At 34.0% G+C, this 12,238-nt stretch overlaps 1 protein-coding gene and 1 pseudogene across 1 annotated transcript; one reads left to right on the top strand and one right to left on the bottom strand.

The window, feature by feature from the left end:
* Positions 1 to 2,225: 2,225 nt before the first annotated feature.
* Positions 2,226 to 2,858, top strand: LOC111407750. Its single transcript, XM_023037414.1, has one exon. The coding sequence runs from the start codon at positions 2,226 to 2,228 to the stop codon at positions 2,856 to 2,858; it is 633 nt and encodes a 210-aa protein (XP_022893182.1).
* A 1,960-nt stretch (positions 2,859 to 4,818) lies between these two features.
* LOC111398405 lies at positions 4,819 to 12,238 on the bottom strand (annotated as a pseudogene).

The following is a 12,238-nucleotide window of genomic DNA, read 5'->3' as shown; positions in this document are numbered from 1 at the left end:
AATCTTAACATTTTTTCATGTGAAAATTATATCAATCAAATACATTTAATTGAAAATTTCCATTAAAATAAGTTCTCGACAATTCAATTCCCTAAAATTCGTTTTCTTTTCACTCAAATTCCGTTTTTGCAATTAAACGAACCTTTGATGAAATTTTGCCTTGTGATCTACTTAACAATCAATTTCCTCTATATAGAATTAAAAGTCCTCTTCATTTAATTATTTAATAGATGACTCATTAGAATATGTCAAGTCAACTATTATAGAGATTTTTCTTGTTAAACACGATTTAAGATTGTGAAAAAAAAAATGACAAAATAAAAAAAAAATCCAAGATGTCACATCAAATATTAATTTAAAAAAAAATAAAAAAAATCTCGCATTCCTCAACTACGCGGTAAGATGTCAATATCTGTTCTTATTATTTTATTTTGTTCAATGAAAGCCAAACATCACTCGCAAGAAATCTCTGAATCACAAACAAACACGCACTCAAGATGTTACGATCATAAATTTGTTTATAATTTAATTTTTTAAGTTATCTGCATACTTTAGATAAGATTTATTGTTAAAACATACTACTTTTATAATCGTTCAATTTGTTTAATTAACACATCAGTGTGATTTTTCTCAACAAGTAATCAAATTTCTAATATTAAAAATTAAAGATCTGAAAATTCATCGAAATTTGTAGTTACGGGCATGTGCCATCATCAAAGCATAATCGCTTTCATCTACCTTGACACAATTTATATACCTATTAATTATAATAGTAAAAAAAATCAAATATAAGAATAATAGATTTATTGAAAGCACAATTGAGAAAATAAAACAATTGTATAAAAAGCATAATCCACCCGATTTGGCCAGACACCTAATGAGCCGAACGACATGTATGCTATTACACCAAAAATATGGTGAGAGAAAACACTCACACCCGTAAGAATGATACTTCAACAAAAGGAGGACAGCCACTCTAGTCACCAACCAAACATATTGTAAGTTTGAAACAATTGAGCATCGATGTCGATGTCACCAATCTTTTGATCTCGTAAAAACTAGGTCGAAAGTAAAAGTGTGTCTACTTTAACATTTAGGTAACATTGAGCTTGCTTATTAAGGTAAAAACTGAGCTAAAATGATCATTACCTTGACTAGAAAGTGTCCCCAAATTGAAGGGAAAACCTCCCAAATCCATAAATGAGAACCTTTCGAGAAATAACCTAGTATAGAGTAGTTAGCTATGATAACACTGCAAACTGTCCTCGTCCAATCAAAATCTCCATAGGATCATTCAGTGGCCTCACTTACCCATGCTCAATCGCAGAAAGTTGGTGAACAATCCCAACTCTCTTCACCCATATAAAGAGGGCATTTCCCATCAATGGGTTAAGCAATCATATTAAGATGATGGTTGGTAGGGATTAAGATTAGATTTTTTAATAGATTGTGTGATATAAGTTTTTAAAATATGTGATTAAAAAGTTGAAAAACCTGTAAAAGATGTAATTAATATTGATTGTTTGACTTTAATTTAAATTAATATTCAATTTTAATCCAAACCAAAGATGCACTAACTCTCTCTAGAATCTTCAATCGTTGCACCCCTACTTCATTGGCAATGGTTAGTCTAGATTCATCTTTTTCTGCAACTTTCACATCAAATCAATCAGAAAAGTACCAAGTTAACCTAAAAAGACCACCTTATTTTTTTAAAATAAAAAATTGCTAAGCATATAAAAATAAACGAACAATATCAAAATAATACAAGAAAACTAAAAATCTTATCTATTTTAGTATCGATCTTATCATCAAATCCGACCATTTCATTTAGCACTAACACTCAAGAAAATTATTTTACACGTGGGTTAGTAACTTAGTACTAATTAGAGAGGATAAAAAAAAAATTATGTCCTCTCTCTACAAGTCAAAAAAGTTTATTACTTTGCAACTTTCTCAGCAGAAACGCAGCCACATCGTCCCACTTTCGTTTTCTTTTCTTGTTTTCTTCTGCCCAATTCAATTCAACAACCGCGACAAATCAATTATTATTAACACGTTTTTTAATGCTAGCACGTACACCAACATTAATGTTTCTTGTTTACAGTTCAACAACTTAATAAATTCTCACACCCGACCAACGACCCTCGTTCATCCCGGACATAAATCTTGAAGAAAAGCAAAACCCAGTTCGAGATTCAGTGTATTGTGAAGAATTTACTGAGATGAGTCAAGATTTTTACAGTAAGATGAAGCTTAGCTCATATTCAGACGAAGACGAGTTTACTTTTATGTCTGAAGGAGTTAATATATCACCAATAGCAGCGGAAGATGCTTTCATTAATGGTCAAATCAAGCCTATTTTTCCATTTTTCAATCAAGATTCGAAGATTTTGTATGAGAATTTGCCTGTGCGGCCCGCAGTGAAGAAGGTTTTTATTGAGAAGAAAGATGGGGAAAAGTCATCCTCGTCTGGAAATGACGACATCAAAGTGGTGGAGGTGGAGGCGTCGGCGCCGTCGCCGGCACGGGAGGTGTGCACGAAGAGTAACTCAACTGGGTTCTCCAAGACATGGCGGTTCAAGGACTCCATGGGGAGAAGTAACAGTGATGGGAGGGATGCGTTTGTTTTCTTGAACAATAGCAATACTCCGCCGCCGTCTTCGGCAAAAGTCAACGGGAAGGTGAAGAACAGCAAGAAGAGTAAAACGGCGTCGTTTTCAGCTCATGAAGTGTACTTGAAAAGTAAAGCCAAAGAAGAGGGTCACCGGAGGTCCTATTTACCTTACCGGACGGGATTAATGGGATTTTTCACCAACTTAAATGGTGGAATAACAAGAAATGTAAACCCCTTTTGAGTGATAAATAAATTTCTTTAAATTATAATTATTTCCTTAATTTCTTTAGCATTTATTTCTATTTTTATTTTTGTCCAAGATGGTTTGACACACAATAGTTAACTTTAACTTTGCTCATTGGAATATGAATAAAACCATGTGTACAAGGTTTTATTTCACGGGAGTCTTATAGACCTCTCTCGTGGGTTGGATTCATGCTGGCCTCGAGGCAATAAAAAAAAAAGGAAAAAAAAATCTCGACCCCATCCCATGTGAGATCCGGTGAGGGGTCTCAGGTCCGTAAATATTGAGGTCAATTTTTGTCACTACTACTAATTTCCTACTTTTTTAATTGAAACTCAATCTTTTTGAATTTCTACTTTTTTGAGTTTTTGGGGGTTAACTTTTGGTTGTGTTTGGATATGTATAACAATTAGACTCTATTTGACAAGTCAATTTATAAGTAATTATAAATTCAATTAATATTAAATTTTAATTTTAATCACATATTTATAATTACTACTTATTATAATCACATAATAATATGATCTATTGTTTCTCGAAGGAGGCATCTGTAAAATTTAAAACAAAAGGAGATTTTAATTGTCATAAATGTTGAAAGAGAATTATGAAATATAAGATAAAAAGGGATTTTGTTATTTTTTAATTACTCTCTCATATATATATATATATATATATATAGGTGAATTCATTGTTAAAAACTAGTATAAAATAGATTTCATACTAATTGCAAAAGAAAAATTACACATTCCTATACAGGGCCGGTCCCGAGAATTTAGAGGCCCTAAACGACTAATTAATATGAGGCCCTTCAACATAATTAGGTTGTACTTAGGAATCATTTTGTAATTAGGTTCTTTTTGGGGCATGATTTGGGTTGAATGATAGGAAATTAAGCAAATAATAGACACAATAGCAGTAAATGTTTTCAAACAACATTAAAGAACAAAATCCAGATCCAAAAATTGAAATTTAAGACAACCCCACAAGAAAAAATGTAAAGAATAAATCTCTGATCAATAAATTGAAATTCGAGGCACAATGTTCTCAAACGAAAATAACCCAGATCAAGAAATTGAAATTTAAGACACCCCACAAGATAAAAACAGCAGGATTTCAAACAGTAGTAAAATGCAAAACCGAAATAGAAGAAGAAAATTAAGGAGGAAATTTTAGACTGCCTGGAGATAAAAAAAAAAATTTTTTAAAAAATTGTTAACAAACAACATTAACTAGCAAGTTCAGATAAAAAAAAAATGAAATTTAAAAAGACAATTCTCACAAGATAAACACAGCTCATGTTTGCAAAAATACCTGCATTTTCAAGGTCAGGGTCTACAACAACATTTTCTCCAAGCTTTATTCCTGGAAGATATTTAACATTCTCCTATGTAAGAAGACATTTATAACAGAAAAATTGCAACAATTAATACAAGAGACAAGAAAAATAACAACACACGACATTTAGAATTTAAAAAATTACAATGGTACGATTTGACTTCCTAGAGTTTTTCTCCCATAGGCAGTGTCGCCTCAAAGTCTTTAGAAATCAGATTTCTAGTTAAGGTTTAATAGAACAGACAGGTTTTTTGGTGAAGATGTTGCCGGTTGGAGTCTTTGAGGAAAAGACGGTTGTTTCTTTGAATCTTTCTTATGTGCTCATTGCTCAACATTTTTTTTTTTTAAAGGGATTTGGGGGTTTTGGGTTGGGGCAGGTTTTGGACTTTCTTTTTTCTCAGAGGCCCCTTAAAATCTGAGGCCCAAGGCCTTGCTTGCCTTAGCCTTGGGCCAGGGCCAACACTGTTCCTATATTGCCAGGCACATAGATATATCAAACTGTGTGCACTCTCTAGTTATACACCAAAAAGTAGGCCAAGTAGCCAACAAAATAATTAGTAACTAATCAAAATAAGTAAAAGAGTCCAAACCAACTTATAATTTGAAGATATAATCGCTTATTTTAAGCAGCAAAAGGTGCAGGAATGTAGGAAACTGCAGGCTCAAGCAAAGAAGCCAAGATTGATGATTTTGAGATAGTCCCTTCTTTTGTAGTGTTTTCAGCCTTAAAATCTAGCGAAGAATCATCATAAACATCCCACCATTTCTTCCCTAGCATCTTAATATCTTCTCTCTGCATGTTCACTTCATCCCGGTATACCTCCATGGCTTTGATCCTTGAATATTGGATTTTTAACCAAATTAGTCATATATTATTCGACTAGTTTTGTAGGACTCGACCACGGTTGGCCATTGGTCCCAGAGTATTATTATTTCGTAATTTTAGAAACTATTTTATATGTTCAGCTTAAAGAGCCTAATCACCCGTTGAGCCTCAATCAAGAGTATGCTCGAGATTCCACTAAATTTCACAAAGAAATCGTACAAATGTTCGAAGAAATCAGATATTTCTTCGTTTTATCTCGCCTTTTTTTCACACAACTTTTCTCTCAAAAGATCTCATAGATCACTCAACCTTTCTTTACAAATATGAAAGGATTAAATCACAAAGATTTTTCAGATTTATAGAGAGAATGAAAACCACGAAGAAAACCTCACTCAGAGAGAGAAAGAGAGTAAAACGAGAATTCTAGAAACTAAACTGTTCAATAGGAATGAAGACCAAGAGCCAAGTAAATATCCATCCAAGTAATCGATCCATCCAAGGGTTGGGGCTGTGCCACATGTACGGCACATCCCAGCCCTTAAAGAGGCAGAAACACGTTTCTTCAAAAACATGATTTAATAAACAAATTTTGGGCCTAAATTATTTTCGCAAAAAACCACAGTCCAAAGAAATTTGTCAGGCAGCCCATTTTTAACATTCTCCACCTTGATGAACAATTTCTTTGTTTCACCAAGTGGACTCGAGCTTCACTTGACCTCACTAGCTCTAAGAACATGTAAAAAAAAAATTTGAAGTTAGTTTATTTTTCAACAAATGAAATTCTGAAAATCACCTGATCAGTATTTTAGGTGATGCTCAGAATCTTCAAACAATTCGTAAATTTATTTAATGTCAGGATTTTTGTTCCTAAATTAGAAGGATTAAATTCTGTAGGGATTTTAACAAGACTAATTACACCTTGTTCAACCATATTCCTTACAAAATGGAATTTTATATCAACAAGCTTTGTTCTGTCATGATAAACTGGATTTTTACTTAAATGAATGACACTTTGGTTATCAGTATGAATAGCAACAGATTCATTTACGAAACCAATTTCATTTAGTAATCCTCTTAACCATATGCTTTCCTTTACAGCATCACATGCTGCTATATACTCATCCTCAGTAGAGGAAAATGCAACCAATTTTTGCAACTGAGATTTCCAACTAATGCAGCTATTACACAAAGTAAATATGTAAGAGGATGTAGATCTTCTTTTATCAAGATCCCCAGCAAAATCTGAATTTGTATAACCCTTTAAGATTACACCTTCATTTGTTCTCTTAAATTTTAGTCCTAGGTTAATTGAGTCTTTCAAGTATCTAAACATCCACTTTATTACTAATCAGTGAGTTTCTCCAGGATTTGCCATAAATCTACTTAGAATGCTAATCCCATGAGCTAGGTCAGGTCTGGTACAAACCATGAGATACATGATAGATCCTACAACATTAGCATAGGGCACCTTTTCCATTCTTTTTATTTCATCATTAGATTTAGGTGATTGATCACTGGAGATTTTAAAGTGATTTCCAATAGGCGAAGAAACAGATTTGCTCTCAAACATAGAAAATCTCTCAAGTATTTTCTGTATATATGAGGACTATTTTAAAATTTGAGTGCAACTAGACCTATCTCTTTCTATTTCCATACCAATAATTCTTCTAGCAGAACCCAGATCTTTCATTTCAAATTCAGATTTCAATTTTGACTTAACAGACTCAATTTTAGATTTATCATGACAAGCAAGTAGCATATCATCCACATATAATAGCAGATAAATGGATTTGGGTCCACCTGACCCTTTGAAAAATAAACAGAAGTCATAACTACTTTTCACAAAACCCAGAGTTTGAACATAAGAATTAAACTTTATGTACCACTGCCTGGGGACTTGTTTCAACCCATAAAGAGACTTTTATTAGCAAGCAAACCTTCTCTGTTTTATGATTTTACTTCATAATCCTTAGGTTGATTCATGTATATGACTTTATCAAGGTCACCATAAAGGAAGGTTGTTTTAAAGTCAAGTTGTTCTAGTTCCCAATCAAAGTGGGCAGTCAAAGCCAATAAAATTCTAATTGAGGTATACTTGGCAACAAGTGAAATTTTTTCATTATAATCCACTCCTTCCTTTTGGGTGAAGCCTTTTGCCACAAATCTGGCCTTGTATCTCTTATTTTCTGTTTTCGAATCTCCTTCTTTAATTTTGAAAATCCATTTGCAGTCAACTACCTTTTTATCATTAGGTCTGATGACAAGAACCCATGTTTTATTCTTTATTAAAGAATCCATTTCCTCTTTAATGGCTTCCTTCCAAAGTTTAGAATCAAGACAATTTATTGCATCTTCAAAATTATTGGGTTCAGAATTGAAAGAGTCTAAAATAGAAAATAAGGTAACAAAGTCATCATTTTTGAATCTGGTTGAAGGTATTATGTTCCTTCTTTCTCTGTCTCTTGTTAGTTGATAATCTGCTAGTGGAGGATTAACAGATTCAGTTTCAGATTCTGAATCATTTTGGTTATTTTCATCATTAGATTGAGTAGACTCCACCTCAATCAAATCATGTCGATCTATATCAGTTCTAGTTTGATCTTCCACAAAGGCTTCTCTCACAAGTGCAGGTTCATCAGATTTAGGAGTTGATGAGCTATTACAGGGAAATATATTTTCATTGAAGATGACATTCCTACTCAATATAACCTTGTAACCATGTTGCTCTTTAACCCAGAGTCTATAACCCTTAGTCTCCTCCCCATAACCCAGAAAAACACATTTTAAGGATCTAGGTTCTAATTTTCCTTCATTTTGATGTGAATAGGCAGCACAACCAAACACCTTAAGTTTACTATAATCTGGCATTTTTCCTGACCACAGTTTTTTAGGAATGTTGAAATCAACAGCACTAGATTGACTTCTATTTATCAAATAAGTTGCATTTTTTAGGGCTTCTCCCCAAAACAGTTTTGGAAGACCAGAACTGTGAAGCATACACTTGACTCTTTCCAATAGAGTTCTCTTCATCCTTTCAGCAACTCCATTTTGCTGAGGAGTGTAAGTCACAATTCTGTGTCTTTGGATTCCAAATTCTTTACAGAAAGAATTAAATTCAGAATTACAAAACTCAAGTCCATTATCTATTCTAAGTGCTTTAATTTTCTTATTTGTTTGATTTTCAGTCATCAATTTCCAATGTTTAAAAGTTTGAAAAGTATCAGATTTTTGTCTTAAAAGAAAAGTCCATATTTTTCTTGAAAAATCATCTACTATTAGTAGATAAAATCTATATCCACTTAGAGTATTTACAGTAGCTGGTCCCCAAAGGTCAGCATGTAAATAATCTAAGATGGAGGTCGATTTGTGAAGTCCAGTTTTGAAAGGCATTTTTGTTTGTTTTCCAATTATACAGTCTTCACAAAAATCTAACTTTTCAATGTTATCATTTCCAAAGCATCCAAGTTTGTTTAAAGAAATTAATCCATTTTCAGAAATGTGGCCAAACCTTCTATGCTAGATTAAGAATTTGGTTAAGGAAGAGTTTAATGCAGTAGCACTGTGACCTACTAAAGGTTCAGCACAGATGGTATAGATACCATTTATCTTAGGAGAGGAGATGATTTTTCTGTTATCAATGTTTAGTCTTAAAAGACATTTGTGGATCATTATGTTATAGTTATCATCTAATTCTCCCAAAGAGATTAGATTTCTTTTGAGTTTAGGAACATATCTAGTATTTGTCAGTTCAAGAATACAATTGTTGCTCAACATTAATTTCAGTTTCCCTATTCCTTTAATTTGACAACTCAGGTCAATTCTCATTTGGATCTTCCCCCCCCCCCATCAAGTTCAACAAATTCAGAGAACCAATCTCCACTGGGGCACATGTGAAAGGTACAACCAGAATCGAGAACCCATTATTTTGGATCCCTTCTGGTTGTAGTAACAAGAACAACCCCTTGTATTTCAGGGTCATGGTTGCAGACAATGGCTGCAAAGCCATCAGCATTGTTCTTGCCCTTCATATTAGAAATTTTCTTAAAACAGTCTTTTATTAAATGTCATATCTTTCCGCAGTAATAGCATTTTCTAACTTGATTCTTGTTCTTCGCTTGAAACTTATTTTTATCTTTAAATTTTTGATTCACAAATTTTCCTTTCTTAGAAGAAATGTAATTACACTAATTTATCTTTTTATCTCGTAATGGTTTTTCTATTATGTGAAACCCCTCACCACCTTTGTAATTTCTGGAGTCAACTTGTAGTTCAAGTTCTTTAATTCTTAAGGAAGTGATTATTATATCAACAGTAAGGTCATCTCTGCCATATTTAGGGGCATTTCTAATATCCCTATATTTCTCACTTAGAGAATTTAGCCAACAACCTGTTGTTGTTGAGAGAGCTCTTCATCACAGTTTGCCAAATCTTGAGTTAACTTTTTGTATTTGTCAATATTATCTTCTAGGCTACTAGAAGTATCAAACTTAAAGTTGTAGAACTATCTTAAGAGATAACACTTGTTTGGCATGGTTCTGGTAAGATATAAGGTTCCCAACCTTGTCCATAATCCTGTAGCAATAGTGGTTTCTCTTACCTTTCTAATGACACTGTCAGATAGATGCAGAAAAATGGTACTCCAGGCAATCTCAGATAGTTCTTGTCTCTTATAGGCACTGATTTCAGTAGCCCAGGTGCCATCCAGGGCACCTGCACACCTCTGTTGCAACAACAGGGCTCTCATTTTTTGGCGCCAGAAGTACCAGTCCAAGTTTCAACTTCAAATTTATGAGAAGATGACATATTGACAGATTATTCACAGAGTCATAGCAACACAACACACAGAGTAGTGCAATATCAATTAACAGGTTTTTGATAACAAAACTGTGATAATCAGGCAAGCTCACAGAAATATGTATATGACTATCTATCATGCAGAACTACGAAAAGAACCAATTACAGTTGACAGAGATAAATAATTTACGTATTTAACAGCCTAAAGGGTGATAATCCTTAGTTCCACTACTCCCTCAGATTCCTTAATCCTCACAGGAGATCTCGGACAAATGAGAGTAATGGAGGATTACTGACGTTAATGACTAGTTCGAGAAATGATCAATGTAACAGTAACAGAGTATGAGTGGGATTAGAAAATACCACGTTCTGAAATATTTAATTTCAGAACACAGATACCAATCAAAAATTATCCGGAATGTGATTAGAATGTCAAGGTAGGCACAAGAACTCTCCGAGTTGTGATGACTTAGTATGAACTCAGCAGTATGTCAGTGACTCGGTATGAACTCAGGGTGGGTAGACTCAACTCGCCAAACTCAGTACGAGTTGTACCGAGTTACTTGAACTCAATGTCAGAAACAGCAAATCAAAAGAGTTAGTACCGAGTTATGAAATTTTGTAACAAAACGTTTCAGCAACAAGAATAGTAAGTATCAGATTTTGCCAGATCTGACCATTTATTTCAAGATAACCAAGTTTTTACGAAGAATACAACCGGTCAGACGCAGATCGAGAGTTTTCAAAAAATTTCTTTGAACAAAAAACCACAAGAACTTTAGATCTTGGCAGATCAGGCAAGTCGAGACACATTTCAAGTGATAAACCGTAAAGAAATTTTGAAAAACAAGCTCTGATACTACTTGTTGGTCCCAGAGTATTATTATTTCATAATTTTAGAAACTATTTTACAAATCTCAAAATTGCATAATCAGAAACAAAAACGAAAATAACAACAAATATGATTTTACTCCAAAAGGAGCCCGGATGTTCAGCTCAAAGAGCCTAATCACCTGTTGAGCCTCAATCAAGAGTATGCTCGAGATTTCACTAAATTTCACGAAGAAATCATACAAATGTTCGAAGAAATAAGAGATTTCTTCGTTTTATTTTGCCTCTTTTTCACACAACTTTTCTCTCAAAAGATCACACAGAACACTCAACCTTTCTTTACAAATATGAAAGGATTAAATCACAAAGATTTTTCAGATTTACAGAGAGAATGAAAACCACGAAGAAAACCTCACTCAGAGAGAGAAAGAGAGTAAAACGAGAATTCTAGAAACTAAATTGTTCAACAGGAATGACGACCAAGAGCCAAGTAAATATCCGTCCAAGTAATCGATCCATCCAAGGGTTGGGGCTATGCCACATATACGGCACAGCCCAACCCTTAAAGAGGTAGAAACATGTTTCTTCAAAAACACGATTTAATAAACAAATTTTAGGCCTGAATTATTTTCACAAAAAACCACGGTCCAAAGAAATTTGTGAGGCAGCCCATTTTTAACATTGGCTCTGACCGTATGCAGCATAGGTTGCTACCTAAGGTCCGGCATTATAAAGTGTATATAGAAGGCTCCATGTTAAGTTGCCTAAGGCCCCAAAAATCTTGGGGCCGGCCTGGACTGACTTTTAGACAGTACATTAAGAAAATACTTACAGCAGCACAGTAGTAAACAACTTTAACTTGTTCGAGTTCAACATTCTCTGGGTGTTGACACAGCATTGCTAGAACCAGGTTGTATATCTGGGTGTTGACACAGCATTGCTAGAACCAGGTTGTCTATCAGAGGGATGGGCTTGTAGACTTTTTCAAAGAACATGTTCAAGAAATCCTGTCTATTGCATTAAGACAGGACCTACCTTCATATTAAGTAACTTCTTACTCAAAGGTAAACGTCACGGATATTAATTGATTACCTGCTCAGCAAATGGTGTTGGAGGAGTGATTTGGAGGGTTTGAAGCAGATTTTCATAAGTCAATTTGCTAGGCTCGAACACAAACATTCCAGCATTGAAATAGAGTGGAGGAGGTGAACCCAATTCAGCAGGCCAAGTAACCTTATTAGGGCACCGCTGGCAGTACCAATTGAATATTTTTTTGAATGACTCCATGTCTTCTCACAGAAGCAATCCGTTGCAGCGTAGAAATAGCCATCTGGGTTGTCCAACAAATGGTCAATGTTTTCGGGTGTGTTTGAACGTCATTATTTGACATTATAATGAGATGAATAGTGTTTTGTTTTTAAAATGAGTGGTTGAAAAAATTTTAATTTACGTGTAATATTATTTTATTGAAGATTGTGTAGTTAAAAGTAGGAGAGAGAAAAATTTAATTTAATGTAATGAGAAATAATAGGGCTCAAACATACACTTGAATATCTGCATCAAGGTACACCATTTTGCTGTACTCCACAAA

This window comes from Olea europaea, chromosome 1 (genome assembly GCF_002742605.1).
Source record: "Olea europaea var. sylvestris chromosome 1, O_europaea_v1, whole genome shotgun sequence".
In the NCBI taxonomy this organism is placed as follows: domain Eukaryota; kingdom Viridiplantae; phylum Streptophyta; class Magnoliopsida; order Lamiales; family Oleaceae; genus Olea; species Olea europaea.
The sequence above is the reverse complement of the archived record's forward strand: the minus strand, read 5'-3'. Positions and strand labels throughout refer to the sequence as shown.

What these genes read in the sequence shown, in the direction of transcription:
- LOC111407750 (XM_023037414.1), top strand. Translation starts at nt 2,226, where the DNA reads ATGAGTCAAGATTTTTACAGTAAGATGAAGCTTAGCTCATATTCAGAC.